Source organism: Cheilinus undulatus, linkage group 4 (genome assembly GCF_018320785.1).
Source record: "Cheilinus undulatus linkage group 4, ASM1832078v1, whole genome shotgun sequence".
Lineage (NCBI taxonomy): Eukaryota > Metazoa > Chordata > Actinopteri > Labriformes > Labridae > Cheilinus > Cheilinus undulatus.
In genome coordinates this window covers 55,799,953-55,820,534 of record NC_054868.1, presented here as the reverse complement: position 1 = coordinate 55,820,534, position 20,582 = coordinate 55,799,953, and the positions used below count along the sequence as shown (strand labels likewise).

Genomic DNA, 20,582 nt, shown 5'->3' with positions numbered 1-20,582 from the left:
ATTAACACAGCCCTGAAAGGGATTTTTCTGCACATGCTTCTGCTCTGCATCCAGTCAACTTCCAACACAAGAATTTAGGATAAACAGTCATGGAAAAGCTAATGAGAATACAACTAAACAATGCTGGAATAAAACAATCTTAATGAGATGATTTTTTCTAACACTTTATACAATAACTGCTAATGAAATAGTCATAAAAGTAGTAAAATCTTTCCTGGTTTCTTTCTTCAAAGCTTTTGTTTCATTGTTCTGCAGAATTGTATAAAAAATATGATCTTTTAAACCACAGTTTTTCACTTTAAAGGTTTAATAGTATAGCTTTATTTCAGTGGGCCTTATTACTTAGTATCTTAATAGTAATAAGTGTAATTATACAATAATTTCCCCAAGAATAAAGTGGTGGTTACCCTAATAATAACTTGGAATTTTACCAAGTAATAACTCAGAAATATGGTGATATTAAAGAAGTATTTACCTAGTAATAATATATTAATTATGGAGTAATTCCTCTTGAGGTAATTCTCTGGTAATTAGGTGGCATTTACAGAGAAATATCTTAGAAATAAGACGATGGTTTTTCTGTATAAGCGCTTTATAAAATCCAGGGTAATTTCTTTATTTTGAACCACAAAATTAAAAAGAGTCCTTCCTCAGGAATTCTCAAGTAATCTTTAAGTATTTTTAAATACAGTCTTATGTTACATTAAAGGCACAACACAGGGCTGTTCACCTAATTACCAGAGAATTACCAAAATATTATTGGGAATTATTTGATCATTTTTAATAAGTAAATACTTCCTTAGTATTACCAAAAGTCTGAGTTATTATTATCTGGTGCTAATATGGTGTTCAAATGCACACGAATACAGGAAATGGCATCTACTTCATTGGAAATGTTCTGGAGGAAGACCCCCAGACCCCCCAGGGGTTTATTGATTTATTTCTGTGTTCTTCACAGTCCAACATTGATTCTACACAGTTCTTGTGGATGCTGATCCTAACTACAAAATAACTTGAGTAGTCTGTCTAGTCAGTCTGTTTTAAGGCTATATAATATGCCATTTGTAGAACATATAAACATGTCTAAAGTGCCCTCGAAAACACGCCAAACTTAGCGCCCTCTTCAGTGGTGAGAACGCGCTGTATGTGCCCTTTTTTTCTTTTCGCCCCTGCCCTTGAAAAAGTCTGTGTATGCCACTGAACAGGAGAGCTTCTAATGGTGAGCTGTGCCACTTTTAATACTGACTGTCTGTGGCCTGATGAATGCATTAATCATAGCTGCTCTGTGGTTTTATCTCTGAATGGTCAGAATCCAAATCTATAACATGTGGCATACTTAAGAACAGTCAACTAAAATGACAGCTTCTCCCTCTTTAACATGAGAGTAGAACAGATCTGTTCTAACCTATCAGCATGTCTGCTCTGTACACTATCTGCAGATGTGTTCATGGAGTCAACAGAGCCCAGAGGAGTAATCACAGCAAGTGTCAGAGGTTTTGATGAGCAGACGTGTCTGAGAGCGGCTGGAGTGTGTGGATCAGTGTGAGTGTCTCTTACACCAGCTGCAGGTATTTAAAGGTGGCCAGCTCCTTAGGAACGCTGCTGAACTGGTTTCCATCCAGATACCTGAGAGGACGAGAGACAGAGCGGTGATTCTCATGAATACTGACTCACATCCTCCAACAAGCAGGGCTCTTCTCTGCCTTATTCATCACTGATTTTTAATCCACATGAAGAAAACCAGTGCAGCACTGCATGCAAAACAAAACTAATCAAACCTCTAAGATCAGACGGGGATGTTTAAAACCTAGAAGATGTGAAAAGCCTTAAGGTTAAAAACCAGCCCTTGTTTCTGTGCTTTCAGACTCACAGCTCGGTGACGTTGCGGGGCAGTCCTCTGGGCAGAGCCTGCAGGTGTTTGTTGCTGCAGCGGACCACCGTGTCCATGCAGGAGCACTGAGAGGGGCACTGAGGACCCGGGGCACAGCTGCTGTCATCCAGAACTGAACCTGAATAGACACACGGGGGGGGGTCTGCTTACTGTTTAACACTGCAGTGAAATTAAAGTTTATGTCAGAGTAATTCTGCCTCCATGTCAGTGAGAGCCCAGGCACAGATGTCCACTTTGACTCCAGGGGGAACTGAACGCATACAGGGTCACTGTGGCCCCAGTCTAGGAAGCCATGTTCAGTCATCCCCTCTGCAGAAACATGTGGCATGTATATGAAATACTGCCCTTCAGCGATATAAGCCCAAAAATTAAACTACTTCTGATATACATATATACATAACCATCCGGCGTTTCATAATATGGCCCTGAAAAATCGCTGTTTGTGTGACTGGAGTACCGTACCGTCCTCGCAGCGGAAGTCAGGCACAGCTACGTCCTGTAGCGGGATCTCTCTGAGGAAGGCGGGGCCCTGACAGCGAGGGTTCCCCGTCACGATTCGTCGACTCCGGAGCCACGCCCCGAACCATGACAGCCGGCAATCACAGTTAAAAGGATTGGCCAGGAGGTTCCTGTTGGAGAACAGGAGAGTTAAAGTAGGAGCCACAGAGGACAACAGGTGCTTGTGTGTGTGTGGCTGACGTACAGCGTGGACAGGTTAGGCAGCGTGTCGAAGGCTCCGGGGAGGATGGTGCTCAGCTGGTTGTCGTAGAGGGAGAGCAGGCGGACGTTGGTCAGACCGGTGAAGCTGCCGTTGTGAATGCAGCTGATCTTGTTGTTCCTCAGCATCCTTTACACATGTATGAAGAGACACACAAACACAGATCAGGTTTTAGCAGGTTATCAGTGCTGATGAGTCTGCTTCAGATCACTTGGGGTAGCCTGCCTTCAAGGTTGTCAAGATTACTCACATTAATCACAAGATCCAAAATTAGTGCAGTCATTCTTTTCACAGCAGTTCATTGCAGGGTTTATTATCTCTTTCAGCATACTTCAGTTCACTGTTACTCAACCCTGCTCAACCAAAGAGCCAAACCGTGAAAAATACCTTTACAAGAGCCGCGTCCAAGTGGTGAGAAGTGGAAAAAATGTGTTAAAGTGTCAATAAAAATAAGTTTAAGGTGGCAGTAATGGTCATAAAGTGGCAAAAAATGGGTGAGAAGTGACAGAAAATGATCGAAAAGTGACAAAAATGGGCAAAAAGCGGTGAAAAAATAGTGGCAAAAACTGGGTGAAAAACTGGCAAAATGGGCTAAAGTGGCAATAAACATAAGTTAAGGGTAACCAAAATGGTCAAAGAGTGGCAAAAATGGATTTAAGTGACAATAAAAAATAGGTTGAAGTGGGCAAAATAGTAAAAAGCTGGCAAAAAATGGGTGAAAATAGCAAAAATGGGTGGAAGTGACAATATAGAAAAGTTACAGAGGGGCAAAAATGGCCTAAACGTAGCAAAGTATGGGTAAGGAGTGACAGAAAATGATCGAAAAGTGACTAAAATGGGCAAAAAGCAGCAAAGAGTGGCAAAAACGGGGATAAAACATGACAAAGAAATGGCAAAAAGGGGGGGAAATTAGGCAAAAATTGACTAAAAGGGGCAAAAAACTGCAAATTAGGGCAATGGAAATAAACAAACTAGAATGACCGTCTGAGGCGGCAGACCCACGCCTAAGCAGCGCCACGAGGAACTCACGCTCCCATTGATTACTATGGTGTTCAAAATTTCCAAGTCCAAGAAAAACTGAACAGGTGCGTGGATCAACACCAAAATCGAACTGATTCTTCCCTGTCACCATCCCAATATTCCCTGAAATTTTGGTGAAGATCCGACTTTCCATTCTGGAGTTATCTTGTACACATAAAAACAAACAAACAAAGATACGGAAACCTTTACATAACCCTGCCGATTTCATCGGCATGGATAATAAAGTTTGACGATTAAAGCCTACTGCCAAACTGATTAATGAGACACTCAATGGGTCATTTCTGAGGTCAAACTTTCCTTTTTAAAGGTTTTCTTTGGAAATAATATTTCGAATTAAGACATAAAGAGCCACAAATCATCACCAAAGAGCCACGCTGTGTTGAGTATCACTGCTTTAGTTGGCCCACATCAGCGTCTCCTTGCAGCCACGCTGATGTAAAATCATTCACCATTGCTCCTTGATGGTCATGAGCGGTGGGTAGTGACCGAAAGAACAAGATCGCAGATACAGGCGGCTGAAATGAGTTTCCTCTGCAGGGTGTCTGGGCTCTCCCTTAGAGATAGGGTGAGAAGCTCGGCCATCCGGGAGAGACTCTGAGTAGAGCCGCTGCTCCTCCACGTTGAGAGGAGCCAGATGAGGTGGCTCGGGCATCTAGTCCGGATGCCTCCTGGACGCCTCCCTGGAGAGGTGTTCTGGGCAGGTCCCACTGGGAGGAGACCCCAGGGAAGACCCAGGACACGCTGGAGAGACTATGTCGCACGGCTGGCCTGGGAACTCCTCGGGATCCCCTGGGAAGAGCTGGACGAAGTGGCCGGAGAGAGGGAAGTTCGGGCTTCCCTGCTTAGGCTGCTGCCCCCGCGACCCGATCTCAGATGAGCGGAAGAAGATGGATGGATGGATGGCACTGCTCCTTGATGTCTCATTTACCTTTAAAACTCTTAGACAGCTGAGCTGAGAAGTCAGAGGTCATCTGAACCTTGGGTTATCAAACATTTACCTTCTCACTGTTCCCTTACTTCCTTTTCAATCCATAACAAGTTCCTTTTTCGTGGTTGAGTTGATGCTGCAATCTTCTATCGACCTGAGTTTCCTTATTTTCTTTCAAAATTAAAGCAGTTCTTTCCAAACAGGAAGTCAGTTACCCTAGGTTGAGACAGTACTGAAATCCAAAATAAAAAAAAAGGAGTATTAAAAGTAAAATAGCAGTAAAGTTCTGATCATCTGACAGCTCTAGAGTAAACCTCACTGAGCTGCACAGCCTACCTTATCTATGTAGGGAGTAAAGGTCACATATTTTACTCTTTTAAGACAAGTTTATATCGGTCTCAGAGGTCTCCAAAACATGTCTGTGAAGTTTATTTCTGTAAAAACACTCCAGTATTGGTTTCTACATGTCTAAAAACTCCTCTGTTTCAGCCCTGCTGAGAACCAGCTGTTTCTGTGTCTGTGGCTTTAAATGTTAATGAGCTGTCTGACTCCGCCCATGACCCAACCCCTCTCAAGAAATGGATGTGGCTCTCATCCTCTCAGCTGCTCAGGAGAGGAGGGCAGAACTTTCTAAGTTTTAGTTAGAAAAGCCTGGAAAAGTGATTTTTGTATAATGTGTCCCCTTTAGGAGGAAGCAGGGGTATGAGGAGGACTCACAGCATGCGTAGTCCCTCCATCCCTCTGAACATGCTCCCGCTCACAGACTCCAGGTGATTGGCTGTCAGGTGAAGCTCCATCACTGAGGACGCACCTTCAAACGCTCCGTCCTCGATCTCTGAGATCTTGTTGTTGCTCAAGTTTCTGACGGAGAAAGCAAGAGGAACAAAAAACAGGAAATCAGAAACTTTTTTTTTAGTCTAGAGTTGATGCAAAGCTCTTTTCTCCAACATTTAGGTCAATGAACCCAATCTTAGTATGCTCAGTCAGGGAAATGCTCTCGAGACTAAATTCATTCTTTACTAGTCAATCTGTCAGAATCATTCAGTTTTATGAAAGTTTTTATTTTTCCAGGGTTAAATCTGCAGAAATCTGCAGGACAAAGGCTAACTCCGCCTACTATGCCCATGCTCAGAGCTCAGTTAACACGATGATCGACCTTCTACCCCTGAAGTCCTTCCTAGGCTGCAGCCTTCATATGAATAGTTGACCTACGTTTAAAAGCCAACTGTTTCTCATATTAGTTTAAGGATGTATCAGATTACCTTATAAATGCAAACAAAGTTCCAAAAAAGTTGGGACACTGTGTAAAATGTGAATAAACAGATGTCAATGACGGACTGTTGTTAAAAGAAGAGGGGATGCTACTCAGAGGTAAACACGGCCCTGTCCCGACTTTTTTGAGATGTGTTGCTGCCATCAAATTCAAAATGAGCCAAAATTTTAATGAAATGGTAAGATGTCTCAGTTTAACATCTGGTATGTTGTTTATGATCTATTGTGCATAAAATAAGCTTAAGATTTGACAATCTTTGACCTCGGTTTACACAGTGTCCCAACTTTTTTGGAACTGGGGTTGTTTGTGTGTAATCAGCAGTTCTCCTACATTCCTCCATCTTTCTACACATTTAAACTGCTTGTGTTTTTACTTCAGATACGTTGAAAATGTTCAGCCACACTGTTTCTTCTTAACGATGATTATCATAATAATTATAAAACCATGAGCACACTTAGACGTGTCTCTGATGTCTGGTCGTCATTGTTGTAGAGTTTCTGAGTGACCTACATTTTCTTCAGCTGCGTCAGACCTTTGAAAGCTCCGGTGGCCTCCAGCACGGAGAGGTCGTTGTTGTTGAGACGCCTGGGACGGTCCCAGAGAGCGGCCGTGAGGAGGACGGGGCAAAAAAACACATGGTTAGTTTGGTATGAGTGTGCATCCATGCATGATGAGTCCATACATGTCAACACGGATCTCCATAAAGTGTCTGTACAGCAGTGTGTTCATATGGATGTGTGTGAACAGAAAATGACAGTGAATACCACGGGGACGAGAGACGATAACACACACTTTAAATAAAAGCAGACACCAAAGAGAAAACCCTGAAGAGAGGCAAAGACAATATGATCAATTTATATAGTGAGAACATGTAGAGTTAGTTAGTCCAGGGCAAAATCACAGCAGAAAAGATCATGAAGTCAGATATCCATTAGTAAAGTTGATCATTAATCAGAAGAACTGAAAGTTTTGCTCAATCATGCTGCTTGGAAGTCATCACACTGACATTCTGAACCATTATTGTGACCAAAAAAATAATTCAGATTACTTTGGACTCTAAAAAGTTGAGTAGGCCAAACTACAGAAGCCCTGAAGTTCCTGCTGTAGTACACCTGACTACCTCCTCCTGTCTGCACACCTGCTCCACTACCAGCCTCCTTCTATCTTGAGGACCTGAATGCAAGATCGAAGGCAGCCGTTGCCATGTCAACCAGGATTGTTTACTATAACTGGAGCCAGTGGGTAAATTAGAGCGCTTCCACGTTAGGCCCTATTGTTTCCGTGTCGCGGCGTGATTCCTCTCCCTCCCCCCTCCCAGCGTGCTTTCACACTAGCAACACCGAACCATGCCAGGGCCCATTCGCGTATTTACTCGGTACGAAACAGCAGGTGGCGATATGCGCGTACAGCGTTCACGAACCTGCCGAAGAGGAGCGAGAAGAAGAGACTACCATGGCAACAACTCGGGTCATGACCTGAGCGAAGATTGTTTTTGTTTCAAGCTGGCAAAAAAGTCCATCCTGCAGCCATGGGTGATTTAAAATCACTTTAAGATGCCAGAAACTTCTCTCTTCATATCTGCACATCTACTACAGCTCAGAGGATTAAATGGGCTCGCGCTGTGCAGATACAGCGGTTTTTGAGGTGACAGGAGACTTTCATTGCCTTTGCGCTTCCTCTCACTGACTCCAACTTGTGTTCATCTGTAAGGTGAGTCCCAACAGAACGTTTATTGGCTGGATTCCGATGATTTCTGCCCTTTATTGACAAAAAATGTAAACAAACTGCCTCACCATGGAAAGAAGTTTAGCTTTTATGATGACGTCATAAAGCTGATTCGACGCTCTGTCTCGTATCCGACTGCGGATAATCTCATCCAAACTGAGCCAGAATCCACTTGAATCGCGCCAGAGACCACCTCCCCAAGTGGTCCTGGTGCCCGGGTCGTTTGCAATCACACTACCGAAACGAACTGGACTTTGGGCTCAAGTGCACTCAGATCCAGAACCGGGCCCCTAGTGTGAAACACCCTTAAACTCTTGCTGAAGATGGTCAGAAGAAGAGCAAAAATATCTTTTCACCAAGAAAATCTTTCAGTGTGGTTCTTTGCTCTACTTTTAATGAAGAAACGTTCTGATCAAACGATCGCTACAGCTAACCTGACACGCCAGATGGATTTGTTTCATCCATCTGGGAAAGCTTCAATAGGAAACGTTTGAGAAAAGGTAGAGGATTTGAAAAAAACTCAGAGTGTGATTGGATGAACGTTCTGTCACATCCCTACGGGCCAATAAGAGCAACAAAACACGTGACGTAGCAGTTATCGAGCTGCACGTGCGCAGCTAAGGAATAACGCGAAACGGGCGTGTCCATCTGCAAGGTTACGCTACAGCTGCATCCATGCCACCCTTATTTTCAGGCCAGTAGGGGGCGCTGTGATGTGGTATTTGCATGTAGGTGTGATCAGGCTAAAGAATGCAGAATAATCTATCCAAAAGTTAATACTGGTCATTTAGCACCATAAAAAGGGCCTTATTTTGAAATTAAGGCAGTGTTACTCAACCCTGCTCAAACAAAGAGCCAAACTGTTGAAAATACCTTCGCAAGAGCCACAATCTAAGAGGTGAAAGTAGCAACAACAGCTTAAGTAGCATTTAAAATAAGTCAAAGACGGCAAAAATAGTCAATAAGCAACAACAATGGGTGAAAAGGGGCGAAAATGGGACAAACGTGGCTAAAAGAAGTGGCAAAAATGGGGAGAAAAGGAAACAAGTGTTATTTAATGGCAAAAGGAAGCTGAAATAGGTGAAAAGTGGCAAAAAAAAAAGGTAAAAAGGGCAAAAATTTGAAAGAAGTGGCAAAAAATGGTGAAAAGTGGCAGAAAGAAGTGGCTAAACAGGCAAAAAGTAGGAAAACTGTGGTTTTAATGACAAAAGGTAGCTTAAATAGGCGAAAAGTGGCAAAAAAATGGTAAAAAAGGACAAAAATTTTTTTAAAAAAGAGCAAAAATTTCAAAAAAGTGGCAGAAAGTAGTGGCAAAAACCAGCAAAAAGTAGGAAAAAAGTGGTATTTAATGACAAAAGGAAGCTGAAATAGGTGAAAAGTGGCAAAAAATGGTATAAAAGGGCAAAAATTAAAAAAAAAAAAAATGGGACAAAAAATTGTGAAAAATTGGCAGAAAGCAGTGGCAAAAACTGGCAAAAAGTTTTTTTTGTTTTTTTTTTTAAAGTGTATTTTAATGACAAAAGGTAGCTTTGATTCAAAAAGTTTGCCTTTTTTAAGGTTTTCTGGGGGAATAACATTTAAAATTAAGACATAGAAGAGCCACAAATAATCACAAAAGAGCCACATGTGGCTCCAGAGCCACACGTTGAGTATCACTGAATTTAGGTAAAGCTGGCAGACTTCCTGTTGGGGTTCTGGCGTGGGTCCAAGAGGCTTTTTTGTAGTTTTCATGGTGACGCATATGCAGACCTAAAATGTTCAGCCTAGGTTTAATGGTGTGTGGGGGCTGATTAAGTAAAGATAGATGGCAAAGTCATAATTCAATGTTTGGGGCAGAATGCAGCACTATGCTGAAAACTCCAGCTTTTGATAACTGTAGATCTCCAACTCTAGGATCAGCAAGAAAAATCTGGAGTCCATCAGAGGAAATCTCTCAGACTAGTTCAATAAAACCATCAATCTGCAAAATAAAATTAAACGAATCTAAATTTGCCCTGTATGATCTCACTTCCTGTGCATATTTTTTATAGCCAGTATATTAGTTTTTTGTTCATCTGGACATGATACATATTTGTACCAATTTTCATGCATGTAGCTAAAACCAGTGGGAGGGGCTATCCAAAAAGGCCTCTAGGGGCGCTGTGGGGCCTGTTTTTGTTGCACATATAAAAACCACAAGAACATAGACTTATCAGCAGGACTGATACGTGAGCACAGTTTGGTGACTCTGATAACTGTTTGAAAATGAGCAGATATTTTTAGTCATGCGTGCAGTGTTTGTGTTGACGTGATCGTGTTTTTGTCTCACAGCTCTTCGGTGGACGACGGCAGGTGTTCAGGGAACTTGGTGAGTCTGAGGTTGGAGCAGTCGACCACGTTCGCCTCACAGCGACATTTAGCCGGACACACGGGCTTACTGTTACACTCGAAGCTCAGACGCCTGTCTTCAGTACCTGCACAGACACAGAGCAGTCCATCAGAAAACACAAATGTCCCAGGCTCTATGAAGAATCTTAACACACAGCAGACAGCAGGACTGTTCTGCTTCTGTCCCAGAGCAGGAAACACTGTCAGGCTGTTTGGGTTGAACTGATTGATCGCCCTGGGACCAGAGATATTCTTACTATTGACACCATGCACGTCAGCTCTGCAGGTCTTCAAAATTAAAGCCAGGTTTATGCCATTTTTATGCCAGTTCCTGGTCCTGCATCCTCATTCCCTGTTTTTTTTAACACAGGAAGCCATGGTGACTGAAACCAAGTATATTATGCTGCAGATGGAGCTGATAAATATTGATTAGTAATTGATTATTCTGTAGCAGGTACACCTCCAGGCTAAGATTGATCAGGCATAAGAAGAGAAGCCTTGAGAGTGAGTGATATACAGGAAACAGGATTACCTGGGATGTGGTACTGCTCCTTGGCTGCCATGAGAAAAAGAGAGAAACAAACTACATCAGTCAGAGGTTTGAAGCTTTGAAGTCCACAAACACACACTAGTACACACACACACTAGCACACACACACACTAGCACACACACACACTAGCACACACACACTAGAACGCACTCCAGTTCCTGGAGCAGGTCTGGCAGAAACAGCTGAACATTTTTAAACATGGAGGCAGGCGTGAAACAATCTGTCTCCACGTTGTGTTGTTCCGTGCAGCGACGTGTCGGTCTGTGCGCGGCGCTTCAGGACTGGCAGGAGACTAAAGCGGCGAGGAACAGTTAATGTGGCGATCAGAGAGCCGGACATGGTTTAGGGGCCAGAGGCTGGCTGAACACGCCGGCTCAGTCCAGGTGAAAGAAAAACAGAAAAAAGCTGCCGGAGCTTTTAGCGCTTTTAGTGACGACTGACAGAAACATTTGGAGATTCATGGTAACACACTCTGCTGCCCTTTCTGACTAACACTGCAAGCTTCTCTGAGGTTATTCACCACACTGATGAACTCTGACTCAATACAGATGAGAGGATTCATCTACACATTACTCACAACAGCTGCTCTCACTCTTTGGTAGAACTCACAGAAACAACTGGACCCAAACGTTACTAAAAACAAACAAACAAACAAATAAAAAAAGACGTGCAATATCTATAGATCACTGATCATCAACTGGTGGCCCGGGGGCCATATCAGGTCCCCCAAAGCTTCCTGTCTGGTCCCCGAAAGATCATTAAATTCAGAAAGGAGGAAAAGAAGATTTCATGGTTTTAAGAGTATTCTTTGGCTTTAAATGTCTACAGCTGGTAAATCCATCCCACAAATAATTAATACTAAAACAGTTTTGGAATGACTTTACATTTTGAACTGTTTTGACTGAAATTTACTCTGATAATTAGATATTTAAGAAGGGTTAAGGTTGGCAGAAGTGCTGCAAAAATGACCAGATAAAGTGGTGAAAAGGGGTCAGAGAGTAGCAAAAATGGTGACAAGTGGCAGAATGGGTTGTTGAGTGGCACAAAGGGACAAAAAATGGAAGAAAAAGTTGTGATAAAAGGTTAAAATGTGGCAAAAAATGGTAAAATAGGAAAAAAGGGGCAGAAAGTATCAAAAACAGGTTACAAATGACAAATATAGTGCAAAAAATGTCATTAAAGGGGTTAAAGGTGACAAAAATAGAGTAAAAGTAGAGTCAAAAAATGGATAAAAGAGTGGCACAAAGGGGATAAAACATGCAGGAAAAGTGGTTTAAATGGGTTAAAGAATGGCAAAAATTGGGTTAAAGAGGCATAAAGTATCGAAAATAGGGAAGAAGTGGCAAAAATTGGTTTAAAGTTGCAAAAAATGTTGAAAAAATGAAATGAAAAGGGGGTTAAAGAGTAGCAAAATAGAAGAAAAAGGGCAAAAATGGATAAGAGTGGCACAAAGGAGATAAAACGTGCAGGAAAAGTGGTTTAAATGGGTTAAAGAATGGCAAAAAAAGCATCAAAATTAGGTTAAAAGTGGCAAAAATGTGTTTTAAAGTTGCAAAAATTGTCCAAAAAATGTATTCAAAAGGGGTTAAAAAGTGGCAAAAATAGAATAAAAATGGCACAAATGGGTAAGAGTGGCACCAAGGGGATAAAACATGCAGGTAAAGTTGTTTAAAGGGGTTGATCTTGCAAAAAAATGTGTTAAAGAGGCAACAAGGGGCAGAAAGTATCAAAAAGGGACTAGAAGTGTCTAAAATGAGTTAATACTAGAATTATAGCCATTCTCTGGGATTTTCAGCGGCCCAGCTGTTCTGTTGTCAGGTCTGTCTCCTTGAGTCCTGCTGCGATTCCCAGAGTTTCTGTCGAGACTAAACCTGGCCCTCGTGCAAATGTGCTTGATGACCCCTGCTCTAGATGGTGATATTTTTACTGCCCAGGCTTTTACCTTTGACCACAGCCACAGCCTGTGTCAGACTGGCTGCGTGTTTGCTGCATGTCAGCTGCTGTGCGTGTTGGTTTCATCTTCACCATCACAGCTTCAACACCAGGCATGTGTGCTCCACCTTTAGGGTATCCAACCATCAGGGTAAAGTCCCCTCTACAGCCTTGGTTCCCAACCTGGGGTCTGGGAACCCCTAAGGGGAGGTCCCAGAGATTTCAGAATTAGGGCCATTCAACCTGTCTAAATCAGGATAAAAAAACATGAATGGTTCATACAAAAGTCTAATAACACCAACTGATTTTGGCTAAATGATGAAAACTATTCAAACTGATGTGTATTTTTGACAGCAATAAGCCTTTTTTGTTTGGATTTATGGGGCCACAGCTCTTAGATATGTGAAGGGGGGCTCATTGGAAAAAGGGTTGGGGACCACTGCTCTATAGCACCCTTCTAGTGGACAAAACATGATAAAATGCCCATTAAGGTGATCTCCAAGTGGATGAAATGTAAAAGAAAGAATCCTTTCAAAGTTTGACAATACATGGTTATGCCACCTCTATGGCGGCTCCCTGTGGATAAAACATGGTAAACTGCCCTCTATGGGGCAGTGGATGAGAGGGGCTAAAGTGTAAAACAACACCCTCCAAGCTGCCCTTCTAATGAATAAAACATGGTTCAGGGCTGTCTGCTGGACACTTCTAATGAACAAAACATGGGTCAGCGCCCTCTACAGTCAAAAACCTGTCCACTAGGGGGCCCTCCAGGTATTTAAATGCCTGCTAAAGTGCAATTCCAATGAAAAAACATTGTTAAGTGCCCTCTATAAAATCACCATAAAGGGCCCTCTATAGCAGGGGTTCTCAAACTTTTCGGGGCTAGGGGCTCCTTACAGGGCAGAACATTTTCAAGGACCCCCACATAGCCCTCATGCTGATTAAACAACAGCCATTCATAATCCTTAATGCTGTATTTTAAACTCTTCAACCTAAATTTAAGCTCTTGTCCAGTTGAGTGTGGCTTCTTACTTTTTGAAATCTTTGAGCAGCCAAATAAGAAGCCCTCTGTGCTTTTTTAAGTGTGACAAGTGATAGATTTATGTGATATCTCACAATCATACCTGAGATTTTATTGGCCCAAAGCTGAATTATGTAGGAGTCATTGGTTTAGTATGGTTGTTTTATGATGCTGTGGCCCCTGTATGTATTTATTTGACTTTAAATGACATGGCATTACTTTAATAACTTATTCTGAATTATTTTGCGGACCCCCAAACTGTGGCTTGCAGACCCCCAGGGGTCCCTGGACCCCAGTTTGAGAACCGCTGCTCTATAGTGTCCTTCCAATGAACAAAACAGCTAAGCACAATTGTTGTGTACTATCAGTAGAAAAACAGGGTTAATCACATTGGTGATGCCATTCCCATTGGCACAATGTAAGAAATTCCCATTAAGTTTATTTATTTATTTATCTGTTTATTTGTCAGGGACAATACATAAGCATCGCTGCATTTAATTACAGTGCAACCGATGTAATGTATAAAAGACATCTAGCCATGGCTAATCTGCAGTCCTTGTCCCTGGTTAGGCTTTTAAGAAATAACACATATGATACAAGAGAATAAAACGGACATAAAAGACTAACAATGGCAGTAGACATAAACGAACAACCACAAAAAATGCATAAAAACAGCAGCAGCAAGACAAACATAAACATGCAGCCACATACATAAAAGCTAACAGCAAGACAAACATAAACATGCAGCCACATACATAAAAGCTAACAGTAAGGCAAACATAAACATGCAGCCACATACATAAAAGCTAACAGCAAGACAAACATAAACATGCAGCCACATACATAGAAGCTAACAGTAAAACAAACATAAACATGCAGCCACATACATAGAAGCTAACAGTAAAACAAACATAAACATGCAGCCACATACATAGAAGCTAACAGTAAAACAAACATAAACATGCAGCCACATACATAAAAGCTAACAGTAAGACAAACATAAACATGCAGACGAATGACGATGACGAAAACGACAGTTGCCTTATCAATGGAAAAACATGGTTAATGACCCTCTACAGCGCCCCTCCACTGGACGAAACATGGCTAAGGACCATCTTCTGTATCCTTCCAACAGGCCAAACATGGCTGAGCTCCCTCTACGCTGCTTTTTAATGGGCAAAATGTAAAAATGCCCTCAGAGTTGGACTCTCAATTGACAAACCATGGTGAAGTGCCCTCTATGGCGCCCTTCACCATGGTTCAGACCTGGTTAAGCACTCTTAATTATGTCCTACCAAAACATGGTTAAGTGCCTGATCTGCTTGGTTCATCTGTTCTCGTCTTCGGCAGAGTTAGAAAAAAAAAAAAAACAGAAATGGCTGTTTGGGTAAAAAACAGCACGTCAGCACGGACTGACGTTTAGGCTGCTAGGACGCTCAAACAGGAAACGATAGAAAGGAGCAGATTTGGTCGCACGTGCTCACTCATGTCCCAGCAGTTAGGACATTCATACAGCATCTCTGTGAGCTACAAACAAAGACGTGACTGTGTTTGACTGCTGCTGACATGTTCTTCATATAAATGCTAATATGGCACACGTATGTCAGATGATGGTTTTCATTCCTTCCACATGATGTTTGGATATTTCTCCAGAGGAAAGCTTCGCATTTCAACATCTAACATATTCAGCTGAAGCTGACAGCCTCTGTCTGTCTCACACACACACACACACCCCCACACACACACACACACTGACCGGAGCAGCGAAACTTGTTGCTCTTGATCTGTGCGATGCGTTTGTTGGCGAGGCGGCGGGGGCTGGCGCAGCGAGCCCCACTGGTCTCGATGGGGTTCGAACGCAGGAAGTCGGCCAGCCACTTCACATTACAGTCACACACGAACGGGTTCTGGGCCAGGTGGCTGATGGGAAATCACAGGGGGCAGCACATCAGTCAGATCGGAGTGGATGGAGTGGAACGGAGCAGAAGAGAACCTAAAATAGCAGCGAGCGTGTTTTTTTCTTACAGCGTCTGGATGCTGTGCAGAGAGCTGAAGGTGCCTTTGGCCAGACTCTGGATCTTGTTGTCATAAAGAGACAGCAGAGCCAGATTCTCCAGATCCTTGAACACTGACGCTCGGATGCAGTGGATCTTATTGGCATTCAGGAGCCTGGTGCACGAAAACACATCACATCATGTCAACTAGAATAATGGACACAAGTCTTGACCAAAGGCTGTAGAGAGATGCTTCAGGAAACAGTTAACAGACTTTAAATAATGGCAGTGCCAGAGAGAGGATAAATGACGGCTGAAAAACGTAAGCAGACCTGAAAAGCTCTCAAATGTTTCTGTTATAAAATAAAATGCAGTTTGGTCTCCATCACATTTCAGAAAACCAAACCTGTGCAACAGATGTCTGCTGTTTTTAAATACAGGGAAAAGAAGGAAACACAAACGGAAACATGAAGAATGAAAAAACTATAAAAAGATGGCAAATGAATGCAGAAAAGACACAGAAGGAGAAAAAATGTCAAAGTTTGAAGCAGAAAAACAAAACGAGAATATCTGGACCTACAAAGAAACGGTGTGGTTTTAAACCAGGCATCAAACTGAGTTTGTTCAACTCAAGTTAACCAGACCTGCCTCTAATTTTGTGCAACACGTGAACTAGAGTTAAAGAAACTTAGAGCTAAAATGCTTTTAACAGCAAATAACTTGTTCAAGGTCAGGAGGCATTTTACATTTGAGAGCATGAAAAAATTTGTAAAGAAATTAAAAAAAACAAAGAAAATAAAATCTATCAGAAAAAAGCAAAGACGAGAGAAAAGAAAGACAGAAAAGGAAAGGAAAGAAAGGAAGGAAGGAAATGAAAGGAAAGGAAAGGAAAGGAAAGAAAGGAAGGAAGGAAATGAAAGGAAAGGAAAGGAAAGGAAAGGAAAGAAAGAAAAGAAAGGAAAGGAAAGAAAGAAAGACAGAAAAAGAAAGGAAAGAAACGAAGGAAGGAAAGGAAAGGAAAGGAAAGAAAGAAAGACAGAAAAAGAAAGGAAAGAAACGAAGGAAGGAAAGGAAAGGAAGAAAGAAAGAAAGAAAGAAAGAAAGAAAGAAAGACAGAAAGAAAGAAAGAAAGAAAGAAAGAAAGAAAGGAAAGGAAAGAAGGAAAGGAAAGGAAGAAAGGAAAGGAATGGAAAGGAAAGGAAGGAAGGAAGGAAAGGAAAGGAAAGAAAGAAAGGAAAGGAAAGGAAAGGAAAGAAAGAAAGAAAGGGAAGGAAAGGAAAGGAAGGAGTCTGCAGACTCTAGTTTCTCCCTGACTAAAGTCTACAGACTCTAGTTTCTCCTGACTAAAGTCTACAGACTCTAGTTTCTCCTGACTAAAGTCTACAGACTCTAGTTTCTCCTGACTAAAGTCTGCAGACTCTAGTAGTCTACAGACTCTAGTTTCTCCCTGACTAAAGTCTGCAGACTCTAGTAGTCTACAGACTCTAGTTTCTCCCTGACTAAAGTCTGCAGACTCTAGTTTCTCCCTGACTAAAGTCTGCAGACTCTAGTTTCTCCCTGACTAAAGTCTGCAGACTCTAGTAGTCTGCAGACTCTAGTTTCTCCCTGACTAAAGTCTACAGACTCTAGTTTCTCCCTGACTAAAGTCTGCAGACTCTAGTAGTCTACAGACTCTAGTTTCTCCCTGACTAAAGTCTGCAGACTCTAGTTTCTCCCTGACTAAAGTCTGCAGACTCTAGTTTCTCCCTGACTAAAGTCTGCAGACTCTAGTTTCTCCCTGACTAAAGTCTACAGACTCTAGTTTCTCCCTGACTAAAGTCTGCAGACTCTAGTTTCTCCCTGACTAAAGTCTACAGACTCTAGTTTCTCCCTGACTAAAGTCTGCAGACTCTAGTTTCTCCTGACTAAAGTCTACAGACTGTAGTTTCTCCCTGACTAAAGTCTACAGACTCTAGTTTCTCCCTGACTAAAGTCTGCAGACTCTAGTTTCTCCCTGACTAAAGTCTGCAGACTCTAGTTTCTCCCTGACTAAAGTCTACAGACTCTAGTTTCTCCCTGACTAAAGTCTACAGACTCTAGTTTCTCCCTGACTAAAGTCTACAGACTCTAGTTTCTCCTGACTAAAGTCTACAGACTCTAGTTTCTCCCTGACTAAAGTCTGCAGACCCTAGTTTCTCCTGACTAAAGTCTACAGACTCTAGTTTCTCCCTGACTAAAGTCTACAGACTCTAGTTTCTCCTGACTAAAGTCTACAGACTCTAGTTTCTCCCTGACTAAAGTCTACAGACTCTAGTTTCTCCCTGACTAAAGTCTACAGACTCTAGTTTCTCCTGACTAAAGTCTACAGACTCTAGTTTCTCCTGACTAAAGTCTACAGACTCTAGTTTCTCCCTGACTAAAGTCTACAGACTCTAGTTTCTCCTGACTAAAGTCTACAGACTCTAGTTTCTCCTGACTAAAGTCTACAGACTCTAGTTTCTCCTGACTAAAGTCTACAGACTCTAGTTTCTCCTTGACTAAAGTCTGCAGACTCTTGTAGTCTACAGACTCTAGTTTCTCCCTGACTAAAGTCTGCAGACTCTAGTTTCTCCTGACTAAAGTCTACAGACTCTAGTTTCTCCCTGACTCCTATGACTCCCTCATACTAAACACAGTCAGAGTAAAGGTGGTTGAAATAAACGTCTGTGTTTGGGACTTACAGCAGCTCCAGAGAGGACAGACCGTGAAACACTCCACTGGGCAGCTCCGTGATCTTATTCCCGTACAGAACCCTGCACACAGAGAGAACACACACACTTACTGCCATGTTTTCTCTAAACCTATCTAAAACACACCAAACCTCTGTGGTTATCTAGTAACCTGCAGTTTTAAATGTGAATGATCCGCCTACAACACTGTAAAGCTTCTGTGTCAAATCCACGCTGTCTAAAGATGGAAACCATAGATGGAACTAATTTTCTTCTTCTCTTAAACAGAGCTGCTACTCAAGCAGCCAAGATGTAGAGAAAAGCTGTTCTCACAGGAAAATATTCACTAAAATAACTGGGGCTGGCTTTGAACATGCATCAGAAGGAGCCAGAGTGTTGTGGGTTTAATTTTCTGTTTCTGCATTGATATGGTTTGGGCCCAACTGTTGCAGAAGTAAAGACACTGTCACCATTACAATTAAATCTGTAATGTGACAAATTATAGAGAAATAATAACACCAAAAACTAAATGTAAAGAGCTAAACACAGAATTAAAGCCACTTTAGGCTTCTACGGGTTAACCAAATCAATCACTAGTTAATATGAGAGCTTAAACTCTTTTAACAGGCATTTACTAAAGCTTCAGGAAAGGTGCAAAGAACTGAAACTATAGAGCAGGATCAGAGATTTTTATGACAGCGTTCAAGTTTTTGTTTGCAGCTGATAATTTAAATTGACTTCCACCCCTGTTTTAGATGATGAATAATTTTTTTTGTTTATACTCCATATAATTGTACATATCTGTACAATTACAGATATGCACTCTTAAATGTATTCTGAAGCCAGAACAAGACATTAAAACTTGGTTTGTTCTTGTTGGCAGAAGGCAGGCACCACTGAGAATCATTCAGACCAACAGAGGGACGTAAACAGCATCATGTGCAGAAACATGGAGGTATAAACAGGAATAATGCACACATAGATAAACACACAATGGCAAAGGTGCAGCAGCAGCTTTAGCATTAGCAGCAGCATTAGCAGCAGCATTAGCAGCAGCATTAGCAGCATTAGCAGCAGCAGCATTAGCAGCAGCATTAGCATTAGCAGCATTAGCAGCAGCATTAGCAGCATTAGCAGCAGCAGCATTAGCATTAGCATTAGCATTAGCATTAGCAGCATTAGCATTAGCAGCATTAGCATTAGCAGCATTAGCAGCAGCATTAGCAGCAGCATTAGCATTAGCAGCATTAGCAGCAGCATTAGCATTAGCAGCATTAGCATTAGCAGCATTAGCAGCAGAATTAGCAGCAGCATTAGCATTAGCAGCATTAGCAGCAGCAGCATTAGCATTAGCAGCATTAGCATTAGCAGCATTAGCATTAGCAGCAGCTCTTGAGTTCAGTAGTGTCGGTACTCACAGAGAGTTGAGAGCTCGGAGGCCGTGGAAAGCGTCCGGGGCGATCTCAGATATCTGGTTGTTGCTCAGGTCTCTGGGAATCAAACACACATGAAACATTTAGTCTGAATTTTTCACACAGGACCACCAGGTCTGGACTTTTTCTGTTAATAAAAAAAAATAAAAAAAAAATCGTCATTTAGAAACTGCATTTTGCCCGCGACCCCCAAAATAAAGGCGCCAGAGACCAGGGACCCCCACTGAACCTGGAGGTGGTAGAACAGCCATGGACATCCCAGAATAGTCGTGCAGACACGGCCGCACATAAAGAGGCATAAAGGAGGAGCTTTCTGGGATCCAGCCAAAGTGGGGACCATGGAGGTCAGCGAAACCACGGCCCAGCTGTGAAAACCATGTTTTATATTTGACCTGAATAATAACCGCTCTGATCACGGAAACAAATACCTTTTTTATTCATTTATGTAGATAGCCTTCTTAAAATGACAATAATTTTTGGTAAAGACATAATTTAAATGGATTAAAAATGTTAACATTGGTTAATAATGGCAAAAAAATGTGGGAAAGGTGGTGAAACTGAAGAACATTAAAGATAATTAAAGAACATAAATGGGTTAAAAGTGGCAAAAATTACATAAAAGTGGCTAAAAAGATCATCAAAATTGCGTTAAAGTGGAAAAACAGGTACAAAAAGTGGTAAAAGGGATTGAAACGTGTCTAAAATGGCTGCAGAAAATTGGTGGAAATTAGGAGGACTGGGATGAAAAAAATCATATAATCTTGCAAAAATATGTGAACTGTTAGAATAGGCCAAAAGGCATGTAAAAAGTGGTTAATGGGGCAATAATGGGTCAGAAATAGAAAGTGGCAGGAATTGGTTTAAAAGTGTCAAAAAAGGTGGAAAAAAGTGGTAGAAAGAGTTTAAAATGGACAAAAATGGAGTTTAAGAGGCAAAAATGGGCTAAAACGGACAAAATTAGTGTTAAAAAGTGATGAAAAAGGTTAACATTTGGTGAAATTGGTGTAAAGAGTCAACAGAC

General features: G+C 41.8%; 1 protein-coding gene across 1 annotated transcript in view; it reads right to left on the bottom strand.

Moving 5' to 3' along the window:
* Window positions 1-20,582, bottom strand: part of slit1b (slit homolog 1b (Drosophila)) — a 165,342-nt gene that overhangs the window by 53,021 nt on the left and 91,739 nt on the right. The window contains 12 exon segments of the mRNA XM_041785147.1: window positions 1,558-1,626; window positions 1,871-2,009; window positions 2,354-2,520; window positions 2,595-2,738; window positions 5,296-5,439; window positions 6,362-6,436; window positions 9,885-10,029; window positions 10,476-10,499; window positions 15,204-15,367; window positions 15,473-15,616; window positions 18,141-18,212; window positions 19,547-19,618. Coding sequence (XP_041641081.1) covers window positions 1,558-1,626; window positions 1,871-2,009; window positions 2,354-2,520; window positions 2,595-2,738; window positions 5,296-5,439; window positions 6,362-6,436; window positions 9,885-10,029; window positions 10,476-10,499; window positions 15,204-15,367; window positions 15,473-15,616; window positions 18,141-18,212; window positions 19,547-19,618 — 1,359 coding nt within the window.